Source organism: Nannospalax galili, unplaced genomic scaffold, assembly GCF_000622305.1.
Source record: "Nannospalax galili isolate Female #2095 unplaced genomic scaffold, S.galili_v1.0 scaffold615, whole genome shotgun sequence".
Classification (NCBI taxonomy): Eukaryota; Metazoa; Chordata; class Mammalia; order Rodentia; family Spalacidae; genus Nannospalax; species Nannospalax galili.
The window spans coordinates 487,148-508,157 of NW_008336950.1; the positions used below are offsets into that span (position 1 = coordinate 487,148).

A 21,010-nucleotide genomic window follows, 5' to 3' on the forward strand; every position below is an offset into this window, starting at 1 on the left:
CCAACACCCCCCCCCCCCCCCCCCGCCAAGCTCAAACTAGACAAAAACCCAGCACAGAACTTGGGAAATGAGTAAGAAGCCCAGCCTTAGCTGAGAAACCAGTGTCAACTGGTGATTGCTGGGAGAGGGAGAGTTGGTTTTCTTTAAGGGAGTGATACTAGATAAACTGACCAGACTCCAGAGGTTGAACTCACACTGAGGGGACACAAACTTGACTCTACAGGTCGACAGAATGTATAAAATTCAGTGGGGAGGGGCTACGAGGGGGGTGCAGATGGTGGAGGGTGTCTAAATACGATAAAACTGTATTGTATGAAATTCTTAAAAATTAAATAAAAGATGGACATTTTATATTAAAATTTTAAGACTGATGACATACTAGCCGCTCTCTCCTGCATGGAATGTGTCTGGAATTGTTCCCATTGGGGGAAATGAGCTGCTTTGCTGAGTGGTCATTCAGTCTACAGAGGGGTCTGCTTGGAGAACTGAGACCTTTGTCTAACAGGCTGCATGGAGCTGAAACACACTAACAACCTGTGGGCTTTCAGTCTTGATTGAGTTTTGAGATTGCCGTACCGTAGCCAGTATTTTGAGATGTTTTGTGAGGCTGAGCCAGAACCACAAGGCTAAGCCCTTTCTGGATTCCTGACTTTAAAATTTGTTGAGATAATAAATGTTCTAAGCTGCAAAGTTTTAGACAACTTATACAATAAAATTTGACTAGCACAAGCATCTTTATCTCTTCCCTAGACTTTTAGAACAGGTAATGAGGCAGGCCAGAACCATTGGGGTGGGCTTCTCAGCATGGTAGAGAATGCTCTCATTGCACTGGGTTGTGTGGACATAAATCCCAATTCTAAATGGTCTGGTTTGTGTTGGAGAAATTGTATTTAAAAATACATTTATGGGGCTGTAGAGATGGTTCAGTGGTTAAGAACACTGACTGTTCTTGCAGAAGACCCAGGTTCAAATCCCAGCATCCACATGGCAGCTAACAACTGTGCGTAACTCCAGTCCCAGGCAGCCTCTTCTGACCTCTGCAGGCATTGCACGACATGGGTGCATTGACCTACACGCAACAACACATGCCTACACATAAAACAAAATAAAAAAAAATTTACTTACTATTATTTATTTATTTATTATTTAGTGTGGGGTGGGTGGGTGTGGTTGCATAACTACTGCAGCATGCGTATGGGATCAGAGGACAACTTTCAGGAGTAGAGTCTAGAGTCTTCCCTTCCATCATGTAGGTCCTAGGGATTGAACTGAGATCATCAGTTGGCAACAGGCACCTTTACCTGCTGAGCCATCTTGCCAGACCAGAAATGATCTACTTGAAGCAAGGTGATAGTCAACAGAGATTTGGCAAGAAGATAATCTTTCTTAAGATCTAACAGTCATAGGCAGCCACAGCCTGAGTGGGGGTGATGGAAGTTTAGAGATATGAAATGATTTGTGTATGATCCCAAGCTTTAAAAGGAAGAGCTCAAATTCATCCATATTCAGGCCTGAACCCAACAATCAGAGCCTGCAAAAAAATGACAAGTGAAGGGATTTTGTGCTTTACAAGCTCCACGCAATGCACTCTCCCACTGTGTTCTCAAACGGTATGTGAAGGCTGCTTTCCCCATTTCCCAGTGCAGGTAAGTGGTGGTTGGAGTGGTACAGAGGCTGGGCCAAGCCCAGCTGTGAGAGTGACACCCAACACCAGGGTAGACATGCTCAGCACAGTCATTCCATCAGGAAAATGGCTCTTGTCCTGGTCTCACATTCTGAAGGGCTCTGCGTTTATCTTTCACTAGGTATCCTTCTCACAGATGAGGAGGCAATGGGGCCAAGAAGATATTCTCCTGTTTATACTCAAATTCAAAGGTCCTCTGCACATATCATCCCGAGTCTGATTTCTGGGCCCGGCGATCCCCTTTCTGGCTGTTTTATGAGGGCATGCCACACTGCTGTGTGCACTCCTAGGTTGCTGAGGTGACCATGTGCAGAAGGTGTGTTTGGAGTTCAGGTGTGTGGGCCAGGGTTCCCATGCACAGAAATGCATGTGAGCATCCTTGTGTTGAATGGAGCCAGGTGGGTTACTATTGCCTTTCCCTAGACTTTTTATTTTGGCGCAGAACTCTGAGGAGCCATAATTCTAAGTCTGAACCTGACTTTCCAACTCCTTGGAGATGAATGTTTGTCCAGGTTGAAGGATGGAACATATTTTATTTCAAAGTTTATTGGCTCCATTTCCAACTTTAAACTATTTTGGCGTTTATGCACAGGCCCTACAAATCTCGAGGACGAGCCTGCACACAGTTGTGCTCTTTACAATGGTAGGGAGAAAGCCAGAGAACCAAAGATGTAAGATACACAGGACGAGTCGCTGAAAAAGGTTTGAGAAAACGATGGTACATGAGACAGGGAAAGGGAAGAAAATACAGGGAAGACGAGTATTAAGAGGACCAGGGATGCTGACAGCAAGGATGCACTGCATGAGGCTGGAGGCATCACTGTTCTCCCTCCCTTGAATCTGTGGCTGGCTTTGATGACTCAATCAAAGTAACACCGTAGTTTCTGAGGCTGGGCCTTACTACATCTGAAGCTTGTATCCCCGCCCCCATCTTAGAGTGTTCTGGCTTAGAAATCAGCTGTCATTTAAGAAGTCTAACCACCTTATTACCACCAAGTTGTAAGGAAGCCTGAGTTAACTAAACGGAGAGCAAAGCCAAATGGCAGCGCACCAAGGCACCAGGCACACAAAGTAGATGACTTAAGCTTATGAAGTGAAGCCAAAGAACCACCCAGCTGATCCCCGCCTGATCCGTCAGCTCTTGAGAAGGTAAGACGATCGCTGTTTAAAGCGATCAAGTTTTGAGATAGTTTTTAAGGTAGTAGCTGACTAAAACAGATGCTGGAAAGGATGATGTTAAAAAGCCCCCCCCCCCTTTTATTTTGTCATTTTGAAGCAGAGTCTCCCTGTAGCCCCAGCTGTCCTGGAACTCACTATGTAGACCAGGCTGGCCTTGAACTCCGCCTGCCTATGCCTCCCAAGTGCTGGGACTACAGGTGTGCGCCACCACGCCCAGCAAAAACCCCAATTTTAAAAAAGTTATAGAGTGTATTAAGAGCTAGGGTAATTTGACACAGGGCAAAGCCAAAGAAAAAGGAGATAGCATCTGTCACCACGTATTGGGAATGTGATGGCTTCCCAATCCCTCAATCAGCCTTGAGATCAGCCTCAGTGGAGGCAGCAGCTGCAAAGACTTTCTTTGTGTTGTCCTTACATCCAGGTCACTTCCTACAATGTCACAGCTGTGTCTATCCCAGTGAAGGAAAATGATAAAGGTCTCCTCCCCACCAATAGTTGATCTCTTTTCCTGTGTGACTTTTCAGAAGGGCAACACGCACGCTCGAGGTTGCGCTGGTTCTGTGGGGTCCCAGGCTTGTTGTGGGGAGTCATGGAAGGGCCCAAGTCACACTGCCAAAGGACTGGCATGAACTTGAAGCCCTAGCCCTGGAACAGTCTCACAAAAATTCAAGATTTTTCTTCCCCTGTTCATGTTCCATATCCTGAAACAATCACATCATTATCAACTACCAGTTATTGAGCACTGAGCAATAAATACTTTATAACCACCAACTCCCTTAATTTTCACAGGATCTAGGTCAAGATCTTACCACATTATCATCTGTAAAGTACAGAATTTGGAGTTCAAAACAGAGAATTTACGTCAGGTCATGTTGCTAGCCAGTGGCAGAGCTGAGTCTGTCTGCCTCCCCATAGTGCTCCAAGCTACTTGAGCTTTTCCCCTTATATCTGTCCCAGCATCAGGGAATAGTTAACCACTATCACTGCTGACCAGTGGATACCTGGTCTGGGACTGCTCAAGCAATGATATTACAAAATGCTACTCCCTTAGTGACTTACTACATCCAAATGGTGTGTGTTTCTGCATAATGATCTATTCTAAAGACCCATTGCACCATCAACCACAGCACATATCTCTAGATATATTAGAAGTCTTGAATGAAAACAGAAGCATCAATTTAACAAAGAAAAGAAAATCAGTAGAACGGGGACTGGGGATATAGTTCAGTGGTAGAGTGCTTGTCTAACATGTGCAGGCCCTGAGTTCTATTCTCAGTACCACAAATTTTTTTAAAAAAAATCATCAGTATGTGTGCTGTGAGTGAGGACAGGCCCACGCGGTACCTCAGCAACATACCACATCCAGGTCTATCTTCTCTATGTTTGTCCACCTGGCCACCTGCTCCTAGGACAGATCGAACCCATACTAGGTACCCTGTGATATCAGGGGCCAGCAGATGGGAGCCCAGGCTCATTATGAAGTTAACGGGCTCCTTACCGTGCTTGATAACAGGTTCCTAAGACAGGAGCAGGGACCTACTCATCCTCTAGATCACTTCTTTTAGGAGGCTTTTCCTGGTCCATGAAACTAGGGCTGCAGGTAGACTTTCCCTTGTGTCCTGTATTCTTTGAGAGCAGGGAGCATGCCTGCCTTGCTCAGCACTGTGTCACTAGTATCCAGGAGGCACTGGGATGGAGTGGATGGACCATAAGTTTGAGTTAATCAAAGGGCCTGTTCAGTGGTCCACTGGCTTCTGGTACAAAGCCTTATCAGTGGCATGGCATGGCAGAGATGCTATGATAGTGATCCTTCTGCTGGTCAGAGGGAGTTGTTGCAGGATTAGGATAACCAAGCCTTCCTTAATATAGGCTTTCATTGCCTTTACTCCCTACAATGGCACCCGGGATAAGCAACGGCTTCTTCTTGAGACCTGGACATCGTTGCTGGCCTCAAAGGAGGACCCATGTAACAGTCGTGAGGACACAGCATTGTGTCTAGGGCTGGGCTTGGGAAGACACTGGGATTTAAGGTGGAAGTGGTGCTCAGAGCCACCATCCCAAGAGGTCAGCTGCTCCTACCAAAAGGACAAGTTTTGCTCAGGCCTTCAGTGTATACTTGAAACCTTGCATGAACCCAGTTGAACACAACATACTTCAACCTCAGGGCAGCAGGAAGTGTCACGGCTCCAGTCAGCTGTAAGGGGCCTTTGGGAGTTCCTTGGTCTCAAGGGCAGTGTTGTTTCTAGACACTGGCCTTGTGTTTCTTTTCCTTTGTAGAAGTCTGAACAGAGGGCGGTGTACAACTAGGGGCCTCACTTGTGCTCTGGCTTCAGTTCCTGCGAATCTTAGGTGCCAGCCTTCCCATGAGTCTGCCCACTGGAGACACTAAAAGCAATACCTGGTGACGTCACGCCATTCCATGGCCTGTTGGTTCACTAGCACTAGTGTTCTCTACCTCCTCTGTACCCAAAGAGGCTGTTGGGTCTGAGGCTAGGCCTATAGTGATGCTGGCTAGGGGAAGGAGCACAGGCCCCCACAGTGTTGCCTGCTTTCATGCAAATGTGAACACTGATCTGGAGAGATGGCATGGCCCTTAGAGGCTAACAACCAGAACATCAAATGTGAACACCTACACGCCAAACGGAGGGGGCTGGTTTGTGGATTTGAATATGACAATGTGCTCGGGCGACTACAAGAAGGTAAAATGAGCACACAACTGGGAGTGAAGGAGAAGGGGGTGCCCATGTGAGAAACACTGTGTGTCCACGAGGGAAAAGAAAAATCTGTATGTGCATGGGGTACAGAAGGCAGCTGGGTATACAGCAAGTGGCTGCCATGGTTCCTGGAGCTGAGAGTGACTAAGAGCTGGGGCAAAGGACAGAGAAAGGAGAGGAGCTTCTGATCTTTGTGCATGTGCATGAGATGGGGATGCAGCCATAGTGGAGAGATCTAAAGAGAGAGAGGAAGCTAGTGCGTCTTTCCATCGCCGGAGAGCACCTAAGGCAGATGCAGGTGGATGGAACCACAGAGCTGAGCAAGCTGGGAAGGAAACACACAGGTGTGTGTCTTTGGAGGTGCATGTCGGCCCCCACAGGGCCCCGTGAGGCAGAGGCAGGCCACGTGCTTGGGTGACTGTGTGGGTATATGCTTGTGTGTATGTGAACATGTGGCTGTGTTAAATGAGAACAAACACAAGTGTGTGAGCTCACGTGTAGGAGTGTCCTGGGGGATGTGAGCCAGCCGACTTGCCTTGGGAGCCGCTGTGGGCTTTCTGGGGTGGTGATACCTGCAGGCATTCTCACTCTGTGAAGTACTGTATAAGAGGTCTATTTGACCTGCCTGATGCTGGCTCAGGTCCGGGTGACCATGGCTCTGAGCGTTGGTCATGTCGCTCTACCCGGAGATTTGTGTGGGAATGAATGAGTCATCCCAGCATGGCTGGCCCTCACTCTGCCTGCATCTTGCCCAGCAGGGAAGACAGTAGGGAGGGAGAGAAACTACTCAGGGATGTATTCTTACACAGTCATTACTGTGCAATTGCTCACAGTGTGCACGAGCTCTTTCTGCAGGACTGGCACCCTAATGCTCTTGGCCCCTATACTGCCATTCATTTTGTGCTCAGGTTTCCATTTAGGTCAGCAGATCTGGATGACCAACCGTTGTGACCATCTACTCCACACCAGGCTCAGATTCACACAGTCACAATGCCAACCCGCCTTCCAGTCCTTCCCCATCTCCCCCTACTTGCCTTTCATTTCTTCTACAGTCTATTATTTGCCATACTGTCCGTTTTCCTTACCTTATTTACTGCCTTTCATTCCTTTAACAGTAAATGTCTACATAGCACTAATAAGATGCCAGGCCCTGCTCTAAGCTCTCTATTAATTCCTTGAATCATCTAGCAGTTCCATATGGTACTAAAGCCATTTTGTGGATAGCAGATCCAGAAAGGTGAAGCAGCTTGCCCAGGAACATATTATCTCACTGATTAGTGACGGAGCTAGACCTAGGATCAGAGTCCTCATTTTTAATGCATAATACTGTGCTGTGGAGTGGGAACTCTTCTCAGTTTTGTTTGCTGCTGAATCTCCAGGACCAGCTAGGTGGTCAGTCAATGGTCAGCCATATCTTAATTAATTCACATGTAGGTGCTCAGTCGATGGTGAATTAATTCAGACACAGCTGAATAAATGCTGGGCATGGAGGACACAGAAGTGAAACAGAGGGTCTTGCCTTAGAGAACCCATGGTCCCAGGGAGGAGACAGGAATAATCCTTAAAATATCATATCAAGAGGGCATACAACCTTCCTGGTCTCTGGAAGACAGGGCTTTCCAGAAGGAGGGCAAAGGTAACACTGCCTCACTCTTCCCTGGGGATAGACACACCTTCACTCTTTCTGCCTCAGTTTACAGATGCCACTAGTTCCATGGAGACAACAGGGTCCGAGCAGGGTTGTGGTGAGGACACAGGCTCTGGACTGGATGAGTCTTTCCTTTAGCAAACATCAACCAGCTAAGGGAACTTGGGCAGAGAGCCTGACCTTCCTGGGTAGCAAATGATACCAACTTCCTGAGTATTGCATAAGGCAGGCAACGTGCCAGCCTCAATGGAGATGACTAATCTCTTCCATTCGACATTGTTTTCTGGCTCTGGGGGAGGAATCGGAGAGTTAGAATTAGTGCTTCTCACTGTAACCTCTCTGCTCTGGCTTTGTCCCATTTTCCAGAATTTGGCTCCGGGCAGAACTTGTCTATGAACTTTCATCAAGACGGGGGATGTATCTGTTTTATCGACCACTATATCCCCAGCACCCAGTATAGTACCTGAGACACGGTAGGTGCTCAGTAAATATACTTGCTGAATGAATGAGTGACTACATTTATTTACTTCCCCGGGACCTTTGCAAAGATGAATATTCACATTGTTGCTATTTCCATTAACAGATGATGGACTGGAAGTAGGTCCAGCAAAGTTAAGTGATTTCCCCATCAACACAGAGCCTGTAAATAGCACAGCCAGACCCAAATGCCCAGCCCCGTGCTGTTTCCTTCACCCCACACTCTAGACTCCTATACATATGTCCTACTTTCTGTGGATATTTTCTAGCCAGTGGGGCCATCCCTGATTGTAGAATCATCTCCGAATTCTATGACTCATATCTGAATCACAGAAGAGTTTAATAGTTGAAAGGGACTTTGATGTCATTGAGACCTCCCACCCACTGTGGAAATTTCCTCCCCATTGCCGACCTTCACTCGAATGCCTCCAGTGATAGAACACTCATTTTAGTTCTCTGGAACCATCAGTTCTATGACTGGACCACTTTGAGAGTCATAAAGTAAGTTCTGCATCCTGCGGGCCAAGCTCTTCTTTCATGTTGATGTGCTGGGCTTATGTCATCCTCCTGATAAGCAGAGTGGATCTGCTACCCCCCTGCACACGGTGGCCCTTAAGTTACTCAGTTTTCATATCCCTTTGGAGAATTATTTCTTTCCAAGTAGCTGCTTCTGGTCTCCACCAGGAAGCCTCCTGTGAGCTGTGCTCATCCAGCACTGTCTTGGTTTGTTTCTCTATTGCTGTCACAAAACACTCTGACCAATACCGACTTGGGGAGGAAAGGGTTTATTTATCTTACATCTCCTGGGTCACGGTTCATCAGGGAGCCCAAGGTAGGAACCCGGCAGGAACCTGGAAGCAGGAGCTGGAGCACAGGCCATGGAGGAACGCTATTTACTGGCTTGGTCCCCTGGCCCCTGCTCAGCCTGCTTTCTTATACAACACAGGCCCAACTGCCCAGGGGTGCCCCCGTATCACCCACAGTGGGCTGGGCCCTCCCACATCACTCAACAATCAAGGAGATGCCCTACAGACATGGCCACAGGCCAGTCCTATGGAGGCAATTCCCCAATTGAGGCTCCCTCAACCCAGGTGTGTCAAGTTGACACTAAAGCTATCCAGCACAAGCACCAACAGAAACTCGACCATGGTAAGCAACGGCATTCCTACTGGATACAGGAAAAGCTGCACCAAAAGGCTCAGGTTGTCAGAGCTTCAGGGAGGCGGGGCAGGGGCTGGGAGTGAAAACACTGACTGTTTCTTTTAAAGTCAGTTTCAGAGTCATGCCTACTTGTTTTTAAAGTTCATCTAAAATGTCACTCAGATACCGAGTTCTAAGCCTTCTTACCTATCACGAGCATGGTTTCTGAGACACCACAGGTTTGAGACTTCAAAGTTAGAATTCAAAGGCTATTATTTTTCAAAAGGCTATTTTTAAACATTGGGAGAAGGGATGTGGAAATGTACGCAGTGCTGGAGAATTGTGATGTTTCCATCTCACTCGCTTTGGTTTTGTACTATTGCTACATTGCACACTTGCTATAAGAAAAATGAAACACTTAACGAAATAAACAAACAAAAAACCCATTAAAAAGCCCTTTTCCTGCTGGAAGTGGTGGCGCACACCTTTAATCCCAGCACTTGGGAGGCAGAGGCAGGAGGATCTCTGTGAGATCGAGGCCAGCCTGGTCTACATAGTGAGTTCCAGGCCAGCTGGGGCTACAGGGAGACTCTGTCTCAAGAAACAACTCCCCCCCCCCAGGAAAACTCCTTTCCTCTGTCCTCTTCCCTTTATCCCTCCTACCAGAGTTAATCCTGGGAATGTGGTCTCCAGCTGGTGGGCATGCTGCCACCCTGTGGGTAGAGTGCCTTTGCCATGACTCCATGGTGACGGCCATGGCAGGGCTTCGGCCAGGCAGGCTCCCTCATCTGTGGTCACCTGGACTCTAGCTGCCGGTTCTCGCTCTCCCAGCCGCTGTCTCTGCAGGACTGGCAGGCCGCTCTGTGTGCCACCACCTGGCTATCCTCACCTCCCACCACAGCAGCTGTTTTCTAACTCCTTCTCTTGCTCTTGAAGCCTGCCCAACACACCACTGTCAGCTGTTCTCCCTCTCAGCCCTGGGATCCCGAACATCTCCCTTCCTCTCCACCTCCAAGCACACGCTCAGCTGTCCAGTACTCCCAAGGGACCTAGAACTACTGCAAATGGTAACAGGACAGGAAGACATCAGGGGTTCCAGAAGCAGATCCTCATCTAAACAATGACCTTGGAGCAGCAAGTTCAGTGTCAACCAGGCTCTACTCCAGCTCTGTGTCAGCTGGCACCTCCTTTCTCCAAGCTGAACTCTGGGGCTCCTGGGTGCTGGGGACACTCACCCGGCAGCCTCTCACTGCAGCACATGTCCAGGGTCCCTTCCTCGGAGTCATCGGCAGCTTGGTTCTTCCTCTCACTCCTGTGGTGGGAGGGAAATTGTAAAGGGATGCTGGTGAGCAGAGATGAAAAGCTGCCTCCTGCAGTGTCCCTTTGATTAGCTTCACCTGGTTGGGGAATTCAAGGAAAAGATCGGCCTCCCAAGCACTGGAGCTGCAGAGGTGGGGGCAGGATTTAGCAGGTGTCTTCCATGAAGAATCTTCCTCCTCCTCATCACCATGCGCCCTGCCATGGAAGGAGGGCTCACAAGGTGCATAGCCCTTCAAAGACTCTGAACCTGAGCCCTCACCATGACTCCATGAAACAGAGCTCATCAAAGAGGCTCAGGAGATTAAGTGACTTGCACAAAGCCTCAGAGCTCATCACGCTGGTGTTTGAAGTTATGCTGTAGGAACTCCAGCAATGTTCGTTATCATTGGGCCATTCTGTCTCCTAATTCCTGTGTTATCGATTACTATTATTATTGTGTGCGTGCATGTGTGTGTGTGTCTGACATGGTCCATGTGTGAAGGTCAGAGGACAACTTTTAGGAGTTGGTTCTCTCCTTCCACCTTGTTTTTGAGGTAGAGTCCCTCTTGCTATTTCTACCTGACTGTACTCCAGGCTAGCTGGCCCACAAGCTTCTGGCCATTCCTCTATCTCCCTTCACCTCCCACTTGACTGTGGGGCTGCCGGGATTTCAGGTGAATGACATCACAGCTGGCTTTTTACATAGGCTCGGAGGGAAGGAACTTAGGTCCTCAGGCTCACATGGCAAGTGCCTTTACCTGCTGAGCCATCGTGTCACCCATTCCTGTGGTTTTGAACCACGGGTGAGCTAGAAGAGGGGGCAGAGCATCACATAGTGCCATGTCTAGCTCCCTAAGATGTCCAAGTGCCCTGTACAATGGGGAGGGGCATGCAGAATGGACTCTGCTCCAGAAACTGCTAGAAACAGAAGTGTCATATGTATTTTGAATGCTCTACGTGTTTCTTTTTTGAGCTCTTTCTAGCCCATCAGGGTATCTAGCAGGACTGCCTTGGGATCCAGCTTTCTTCCTTTACATAATGACCTTGAGAAAGCTTGTTGGAGATCAGTTAGATGCCAGGAAGTGTCTTTAGGGTCTTGCTACCATGCAGCTCACAGACTCCACTGCTCTGGCAATGGCCTGCAATGCAGGCATGTCCCCCAGTGGTCTTGGCCCTTCATGTCTGACCCTGGGCAGTTGTGGGCTTAGCCAGAGCTGGACACACGAGTCATGCTATATCCATCAGAGGGTTGCCTTCATGCTTGCTGTATATTCTGGGGGTCTGAAATCTGCACGCTGTTGCCATGGCCACGCCCTGAGAGGACCACAGACATTCCTGGCTGGGGCCTTGGAGTTTCTTAGTTTTTCCTGTGTAGAGTGCCTTGACAAGCAGCACGTCCAAGAAGACCATGGGATACCTAGAATCCTGCCACTAAGTCCCCACATTTCAGTGTAGCCGATGAAACTGGCAAGCAAGAAACCTGTAACCCAGACTCAGTGGCACAAACTTCTAAGAAGGCCAGAAGGTTTGCAGCTATGGGTCCCCCAGTCCTGCACCCATTGATTCTGCAGCCTGCTTCAGGCCTCACTAGATAGTGAGGGCGGACAGGCCAGGGTAACAGGGACTCTTCTTACTCTGATATCTCCGCTTTCAACTGGCATCGTGTTATTTTGTTTCCCTCACTTCAACCAGCTGCATCCCAAGCCCCAGAGCCCAGCTGTCCTTCAGGCAGAGGGACACTACCTTCTAGGCAATGCCTGCCACTAAGTGTGTTCTTTATCTAATAGTCTTGGGCATCCACTCGGGCTGGCCCTCAGAACATCCTCCACACAGTGCCAATGTATACTGTTTACATAGGTTGTGCAGTTCACAGCCTGTATTCTGGATGGGGCAGGCTTGAGCTAGAATCAAATCCTCAAAATTCAAATTCATTACATAACCTTCCTTGGAAAAACACTTTCATGGCAACCTACTGCACTTAAAGTATTTTATTTATTATTTTATGTTTATAAGTGTATTGTCTGCATGTATGAAAGTGCATCTATTTTCTGCAGTCCCCTTAGGGGCCAGAAGAGAGCACTGGATCCCCTAGATCTGGAGTCACAGACAGTTGTTAGCCACCATATGGGTGCTGGGAACTGAACCTGGGTCCTTTGCAAAAGCAGCCAGTGCTCTTAACCACTGAGTCATCTCTCCAGCCCCCTACTGCACTTAAAACAAAGGAAAGTATCCTTTGACATATTCACTTGATCACCAGTGGGCTGGCCCTTTTTATCCCTTACCTCCTGTCCCTCTTTCCCTTGACTCTGGTTTCTCTGGACAGGGTCTTTTCTCCACAGTGCCTTTGCATGTGCTTTTCTGTGCCTGGAGAGCTCGTCCATCTCAACTTCCTATTTCTTATTCAGTACTTGACACAGCTGGAAATTCCATTTTAATTGACACCATTGCTGAACTGACATCACTCTCAGCTCTTAGGGTGTAGGCCAAAAGAGGGCAGTGATCACTGTTATTTTATTTAGCACGGTATCTTCAAAGTCCAATGCGGTGTCTGCCTCATAGTCCAATAAATACTTGGGTAAAGTAATAAGCATACGTCATCCCAACTTTCTTGAATAAACATTGGGTGCCCTGTTCAGCCCTAAGTGTCACATCTATAATGCAGCCTGAGGCTCAGGGAACATTGTGGAAGAGGGGGCAGAAAGATTCTAAGGGCCAGAGGGACAAGACACCTGCTACCCATTGATGCTTCTAGCCATGCTAGGGAAGCTGTACCATTGACATCTACAGTGTGGGAGCCCAGCAAGAGCTGCATGATGACAACCAGTGCACATGCCAGTGTGGATGAGGGAAATTTCATGGGGTCCTGCCTCAAGATGAAGAGCTACAGGCAATCAGTGGATGCTGAGGGAGGAAGACAGTTTTCTTCCAGGACTAGTTCTCTGAGAGGTTATCTAATCCCAAGTGGGCAGTCCAAAACACAGGTACACGCAAGCATCACTAAATGGACTCAGTACATTATATGTATGTAACATATATATGTAACAATAATAATCAAAGAAGAGAACAAGAAATTCTGAGGGAAAGGAGGTCATGGGAGGGTTAGTACTACAAATACTCATGTATAAAACTCTCAAAAAATAAAAAAAAAGTTGGGTACCCCAAGCAGCCATCATCAGAGTTAATTTGTGGGTCTCTGTTAAACTACTTGGGACCTTTTTCAACAGCAGTTAGGGAATCGCAGATCTTGAGACCTCTCCTTTCACACAGGACACTGAGGCAAGTTGTACACTAAATTGGGGACTACAGTCTGGGCTTGTTTTACCCAAGAGGACCCCAGATGGTGGACAGCTCATGTCAGTGATCCATAACATGGGGCAGAAAGGTAACCAAGGTGTCTGAATCCCATTGGAAGGGGATCCACGTGTGACTCACACCTGCTTTCGCACCCCAGCCATGTTCAGAATAGCTCAGTGCTACATGCGTGCAGCGGACTCTATAAATAAGCTTCCTAGAAAATGACTAATTTCATAATCAGAAAAGCAGAGAGAGTAGCACCTCTAGACTGCAGAGGAAAATGGAGAGAGAGCTGTGGCTCTGCCCTGTGCTTGAAGATTCGAGGCTCCCCCTGCCCAGAGCTATGTGTCAAGGCTATGACAGAGGAGTTTAAGGAGATTTCCAAAGAGAAGAGATGGCCCCATTAAAGCCACATAGAAGAGCCAGTCTCTGGGCACTGCCCTCCTCCCTGCCCACCAGCAGCAGAAACAGCAGCTCAGAATGGATCACTGCGGGCTCCCCTCTCCTCCTCCTCTATCAGCTGGGCAACTTTTGCTGAAACTCCTGCATCAATAGGCAGCAACTTGGTAGATGGCTTCACCCTGCTGTGTTGAACCAGAGAGCCTCAGAGATGAAGGAACCCCTTCAACCAGCATTGCTGAGCACCTTCTGTGAGTCAGACTACAACACGGAGCAAGCTAGGGCTCTTTTTCCACCCTGACCAAGCGGCTAGAGGTGCTAACATGATGGCTCCCTGACATTCCCTTAAACTGATGTTTAGCCATGGGGAGGCCTCCACTCAAGTCTGTGGGAGGAGGACGTGTCCTCCAAGGGGAAGGCAGGACTGGTTCTTAAAGGATGTTTCTAGGTGGATGATGGGTTGCTAGGGAAAGAACTTAAGCAGTAGAAATGGTTCAAGGGGGGCAGAGAGTTGTATGGAACACTTGACACTGGCTGAAAGTAGGTTTCCGAGGGGGGATGGGGAAGAAGATAAGGCTTAGGTCCCAGGGACGCACTAGAGCAAAATGCATCCCAGGTGTCTCAAACCTTGGGTAGGGTGGCCTTCCTGTGCTTGACTGTGTAGCTTCCCTGTACCCAGAGGCGGCACAGGCTTGTCAGAGCCAGCCTGGGCTGGGGGAGGTCTACAGCAGGAAGGGGAAGCACATGTGCGAGGAAGGGACATCGGGCTCAGCAGGTGGCATCTGATCTGGTCCCAGCTACTCCTGTTTTAACAGTGATAAAGTTCACATAGCATAAATCCACTATTTATCTACTTATTTGTTGAGACAGGGTTTCGTTATGCAACCCAGGCTGGCCTTGAACTCTTGGTCTTCCCGCCTCTCCCTCCTGAGTGCTGGGATTGCAGGTGTGCACCATTACATCTGGATGGAATATACCATTTTGATGTCTGTAATTTAGCATCACTGAATACATTTATAACGTTGTACCACAACTATCTAATGCCAACATATTTTTACTACCTTAAAAGGAAACCCCATAAACCTATTAAGGAGTCATTCTGCACCCTACACCTCCCAAATCCCTGGCAACCACTAATTTGATTCCTCTCTCTATGGACCTGCCAATCCTAGATATTCATATAAGTGAAATCATAAAACACACAGACTTTCATGTCTGGTTTCTTTTCATTAGCATGTTTTTGGGGTTCATCCAAGCTGATAGCATATATCAGCATTTCATTCCCTTTCATAGGTGAATACTTTTCCACTGTATGGACAGATGACATTGCATTTGGGCTGATGGACATTTGGGCTGTCTTTGCACTATTAAGCTATTGTGAATGGAGCTACTATGACCCACTGCTATTAAGTTTCTCAGAAGCTTGTGACTTTGGGCCATCATCTTCTCATCTATAAAGTGGCTACACCCGAAGCCTCTTCCTGCTGGATATCACCACATTTTATCTGTCCATCTGTGTCTGTGGATATAATGTTACCTTATAGTTACAGACCAAGCCTGGACCACCCATCCAATTCTAGTAGCTCATGGCTGGTGGAGTTGACTCAAATAGCTTCTGTGAACTGGAGAAAGTGTCTAGCAGAGGCTTTTTCAGCAGCAGCGGGGGAGGGGGAAGGTACCACTCCTCTGCCTGGGGTTAGGGTGGGTTGATGCTACTGAGGTCATCCTGGAGCAGTTGTTACTTTATGCAGTATTAATGAAGAGAAAGGTGACAAATTTGGTGTGGCAGGCAGAGGAGCCTGAACTGGCATCTCTGCTGGGTGATGAGGAGGAGATGGGAAGAGGAAGCTGAGCTGGGCGGATCTGGGTGTGAGGCTGGGCCAAAACAGATAAACATGCCATCCACCATGGACTCCTACTCCCAGAGCCCTCCAAATACTTCTCCTGGTCACCATGGAGCTCTTCCTACTCTCTTAAAGCTCCCTTTCCCCGTCCCAGACATTTCTATCTGCCAAATGTAACCTGTCAATTCACAGGCCCTGGCTCCTGTTGTTCCTTAGCCTGTGATAGTCTTTCCAACTTCTGCCACATCTTACTCATTCTCCTAGCTCTTCTCAGCACTGCCTCTTCCATGGAGCATGCCGTGATTTGCAAGGAAGAGTCAAGGCCTCCTACCTCTGGTCTTCCCCTCACATCCGGCCCACATTTGCCCTCTTATGTTGCTCTGCTGCTAGAGTTCGCTGTTTATGGACCTGCTTCCCTTGCCTGCTTCAGTGACATGGGAGGATTCGCATCTCCTCCCCCCCACTTCCGTATTCCAGGTGTTCAGTATAGTTCCTAAACCTTTGATGGACATGTTAAAGGTCAAACCAACAGGGTAGTGGTGTGAGGTCCCAGGGTTGGTGACTTTGAGGTCTCTGAGAGGGCAGATCCTGGTAGGAGCTTCTTGACCTAGAGAAGATGGTTGGGTAAAACGTGATACAGATTTGCATCAACATGCTCAGCATGCAGGGGCAGAGGACCTGCTGGTTTTATGGAGAAATGATCAAGCCGGTCACATCATGCAAAGAAGTCGTGAGTCATAGCATGCAGGTGAAGACTGTCTTCTCGAGGAACCACACGTGCTCACTCACCGAGTTCCCTCAAACTTCATTCCCAAGGTGTCCGGATGGGGAAAGGTGCCATCTGGGGCCAGGTCCAGAAGGCTTTCTTAGCACAAAGCAAACTGTAGACGTGAACACAAAGAGACTGGCTTCAGAACATCCAGATGGAGAAACTCAGGCACAGAGAAGTAACTTAAGTCACACAACAGGGTATGAAGAACTGTTTGCAGGTAGTTTACCAAATGCTGAATTTTTTAAAAAAATTATTTTTTATTTTAATTTTATGAGTATGAACGTATTGTTTGCATGTATGTAAGCACACTTGTGTATGCAGTGCCCATGTAGGTCAGAATCTCCTAGGACTGGAGTCACAGATGGTTCTTAGCTGCCGTGTAGATGCTGGGAATTGAACATGGGTCCTCTGCAAGAGTAGTCAGCGCTCCTAACTGCTGAGCCATCTCTCCAGCCCCCCAAATGCTGAATTCTTATTAGGAGTTCCTAGTTAGTTCCTTGCCTGGTGCCCTGTCTGCCTGTTGTGACAAGGAGGACCCTTCACCCAGAGTTCAGTTATCAGTCATCTCTGTGGCACCCCATGACTTCTAATACACATCTTCGCTGCCTAGGTTACTCAGGGTTTCTTCTGCTGCCAAAGAACCCAGAAGGATGCGTGCAGCAAACCCGGGGACGGCAGGCTCTGCACCCAAGCCTCCCAATACACAGTTCATGCTATTTCCATCCCTCCAAGCTGCCTTCCCTCCTGGCCCATCTGTCCACTGTCCAGCCATCTGTGCCCTCGTCTGAGCAGACCGCAAACTCGGCAGTGTTCTGGATCCTAGTCACGGGGCCTGGGTGTTCTCTGGCTGGCATGTGCACAGATGAACAACTTCCCTTTGAAGGGACAATGGGAGACACAGGACAGGCCCAGCCTGCTAAGGGGCTGGGCAACCCAGCTTTTCATCTTTCAGATGAGTCTGATGTAGGGACTGGCCCATGCATTTGTTCAAGGTATGTTTACTATAAACAACCACTTATGTGCAGGCCACAGGAACATAATGAACCACAATCATCTCATGCAGGTAGGAAAAAGGCCAGGACCATCGTGGGTGGCACATGTGATGGGAAATGTGGAGGCTGCCCCAGGAGAATTGAGAGGCCCTGAAGGAGGTAGAGGAGTATGGGACTGGTGGAGGAGTGGGGGTGAGTGGATGGCGGTGGTGTCCAGGTAGAGTGAGGGCATGTGGAGTTGGGAGAAAGCAGGGTATATTTAGCAAAGGAAAGACTGCCAGTCTGACAAGGCATGTGTGGCGAGTGAGGGTGGTGTGGGACGGGACGGTTCACTGGGATGTGCACTGGTGATGTTTTCTTCCTTATTTTCCTCCCAGAGGGGTAAGGCGCATGGGTCCTAGCTACCTTGAAGTTGGTTTGGCTGCAGGACCCAAGGCCATGTCCCTGAGGAGATGTCTTTCATGGTTTTGAGGCCTGAGGACGGTGGAGCTCCTTAAGATGGAATCTCTTGGCCAGGAAATGGGTGGTGAAGATGTGGAAAGCTGTCTTCTAGTCTAGGAGGGTGACAGAGACTCTGTGTGTGTGTGTGTGTGTGTGTGTGTGTGTGTGTGTGTGTGTACATACACATGTGTGAGTGTGTGTCCATGCTCTTGCGTATGTGCGCATGTGTGTGTGCATATGGCGACTACAGGTCAACGTTGAATGTCTTCCTCAATTGTTTACCTTATTTTGTGAGACATCATCTCTCATTGAACATGAAGTTTGCACTTAGCTTGACTGGCTGACCTGCAAGTCACAGGGACTTTGCCTCTCCGATGCTAGGATTACTGATGGGCACCACTGTGCTTTGCCCAGATTTTATGTGAGTGCTAAAGATCAAATACAGGCCTTCATACATACAGTCATTGCAAGTACTTTACCAACTGAGCATTCTTCCCAGGATACATACACATGTGTGACAGCAGGACTACGTGGGAACGGCTTTGAGATACACAGAGGGCTACATCTTAGCCTCTGGGGTTTCTGTACCCCACAGAAATGCCCTGCTCAAGGCATAGAGACAACAGACCCTGGAGAGTCCCCAGGCTGGGGCAGATCTCAGCTCTAACCAGTGTGGTTTCTTGAAGCAACCTTGGTATGGTCCTAGCAGCAATTGGAGAAGGGTGTTCATCAGTGAATGAGACTGAATTTCCTACCATCCAGGGATGGCAGGGGGCTCCGAGGGAAGTCTTGTTTCATTTAAGGAATACAATGAGACATTTTTCTTGATACTGAAGATTAAGAGATCTGGTACTGAGAATGGGCTCCACTAGAAGCTTGGGAGTTGGGGGAGAAGAAGACAGAAGGTGTGGTGATTTAGGCATTCTGGTGCTGTGGCCCAGGACCACCTGCTCCAGTCATTCTTGACTTCAGATCACAAGTGCCTCTGCTTTGCACCCTGAGCATGAAACGCAGGCTGTCCTTCACCTCCTTCACTTTGGCTTTCTCATCTTCCTGGAATGTTACCACCTTTTTTTGCCTCCATTCATTGAATTCCAGCTCAGGCTTAGAGTTCCAGCATTAACTAACTAACTAACTAACCAACTAACTAACTAACTACCTACCTACCTACCTACCAATTAATTCATGTGTGTGTATGTGTGTGTACATGCTATAACGTGCATGTGGGGGTCAGTGGACAACTTGCAGGAGTCAGTTCTCTCCTTCAACTGTATGGGTTCCAGGTATCCAACTCATCAGACAGCAAGTGCCTTTACCTGCTGAGCCATCGCACTGGTCCCTAAGTTCTAGCTTAATCTTCAGTTCCCTCAGGGACTATCATACAGTCTAGAAAATAGCAGATGTTCAGGGAAAATGACCAACAAAGGCAAAAGCGAGGACAGAAATGATGGTGGTGATGGGGAAGATGAGTGTGCAGATAAGGTTAACTTCTGGAAAGGGCCGGGGCTAGCTTCTGAAAGGGCACAAGGCTCTTTCTATGTTGCATAGCTGCTTGGAGGAGTCTCAGGATGAATGAGGCATCTGAGGACCGTGATCCCTCCTTGGAGACAACAGGAAGATGTTGTCAAGCCAGCAGGTGACTGTGGTTAGGTCCAAAGGCCCAGTTTGAACTGTGTCTGCCTGCTTTCCCCTGAACTTGGAGGTTCCAGGGCTGCAGAGAGACACCAGATACCCCTGTCCTGCCAAATCCTACACTGGTAGATAGGAATAGCAGATACAGAAGTTATCTGCTGGCTACCACATGGGGACTGAGCAGCAAGGTCCAACTGTTCAGGCAGCACGGAGAGAGGTCAGAGGCTCATGTCTGTGGCCAAGGCATTTTGTCCTGACTCCATCTTTGGGGTGAGGGTCCACGAGCCCCACTGTGATGCAGCTCAGGCCTTGAGGACCTGCTCAGTCCTTCCCAGGTGTTGTTCCCACTTTCCTTTTGTACATCCTGTTTCTTATGGTAGGTCAATGAGGATAAAAAAGGAAGGAAGCAGGCAGAACCAATTTTATTCAGGAACACCTTCCACAGCCTCCTGCCCAATGAAGAGGTTGAAAGGACGAGGAGAGAAGACAGAGATGCTCAGTATCAGGTGCTGTCCTGAGAACCTTCCTTGAGGTACAGCCCTCACAATATCCTCAGGAGGAATACACTGCTACCTCAATTTTCTAGAAAGGAAAGTGGAGATTCAGCCAGGTGAAGTGACCTGCCCAAGGCACACAGATAGTAGTTCCAACCCCACATTCTGAACCTCTCTTCTCTTCCACCTTCTAGCTCTGAGTATAAACCATACTCTGAGATAGGAAGATGGCCCATCCCATTAGGTGCTGAGTGCTCTTTTAGAAAACCCTCTGCACACATAGATGTGGAAACGTGATGGTCTTCATTTTACAGATGAAGAAATGAGGGCCTGAGGGTACAGTGGTGGTTCTGGTGAAGGACTAAGACAGGGATTCCTGCACTTCTCCTGGTTAGGGTCCTGGGGCGGAGGGGGGGCTCTGCTATGTCCTCCCCAGGTGCAGAAGGACTAGAAGATATGACCACAGGTTTTACCACAAAGCAGGAGCTAGACTTGGGAGGCAGGTTGGGGAGTGTGTGATGGAGGCAGCTGTGTTCCATCAGGGATGGACAAATATACTCACTGGCCCATCGCCTACTAATCCTTGACTGCAGTCACAGGCTAGACCTTGGCCCAGTCACTTCCCTTAATCTGAATCTCAGTATCCGGAATGAAAATCAAAGTTAAAAAAACAAACAAACAAAAAACGATGTTTAAGGAATGACCTCTAAGGGCCTGCCCCCTGCCCTGGTCAGGTTTCAATTCTGTGGCTGTCAAAGTTAAATGAGGCATGTGGTAGTGGTCCAGCAGAGGGCACTCACGACACCAGGGAAGCAAGGTCACAGAACATGGATAAAGGCTGCCAGACCAGGTGTGGAGAGGGACCAAGCTGTAGCCAACTGTTGACGGAGTCTGGAGTTGAACTGCGATCATCTAGCAGTTGACTATCCATACCAGTGACAGACCTATATGATTATGAACTGTGAACTGTGTGACAGGTAGGGACCCAAAGGCCAACTGAA

At 48.4% G+C, this 21,010-nt stretch overlaps 1 protein-coding gene across 5 annotated transcripts in view; it reads right to left on the minus strand.

Moving 5' to 3' along the window:
* Ptpn5 (protein tyrosine phosphatase non-receptor type 5) overlaps positions 1-21,010 on the minus strand; it is a 63,975-nt gene that overhangs the window by 30,251 nt on the left and 12,714 nt on the right. For 3 of the 5 annotated variants that reach the window (XM_008831706.2, XM_029562883.1, XM_008831704.2), the window contains exons 2-3: positions 16,468-16,559; positions 10,078-10,154 (exon numbers count right to left, since the gene is read on the minus strand). The exons of 1 other annotated variant lie outside the window; for it this stretch is intronic. In XM_008831706.2, coding sequence (XP_008829928.1) covers positions 10,078-10,154; positions 16,468-16,487 — 97 coding nt within the window. In that variant the 5' untranslated portion in view covers positions 16,488-16,559. Of the gene's footprint in view, positions 1-10,077; positions 10,155-16,467; positions 16,560-21,010 lie in introns of those variants that run through there. One more of the 5 variants, XM_017797796.2, reaches the window with a different exon arrangement.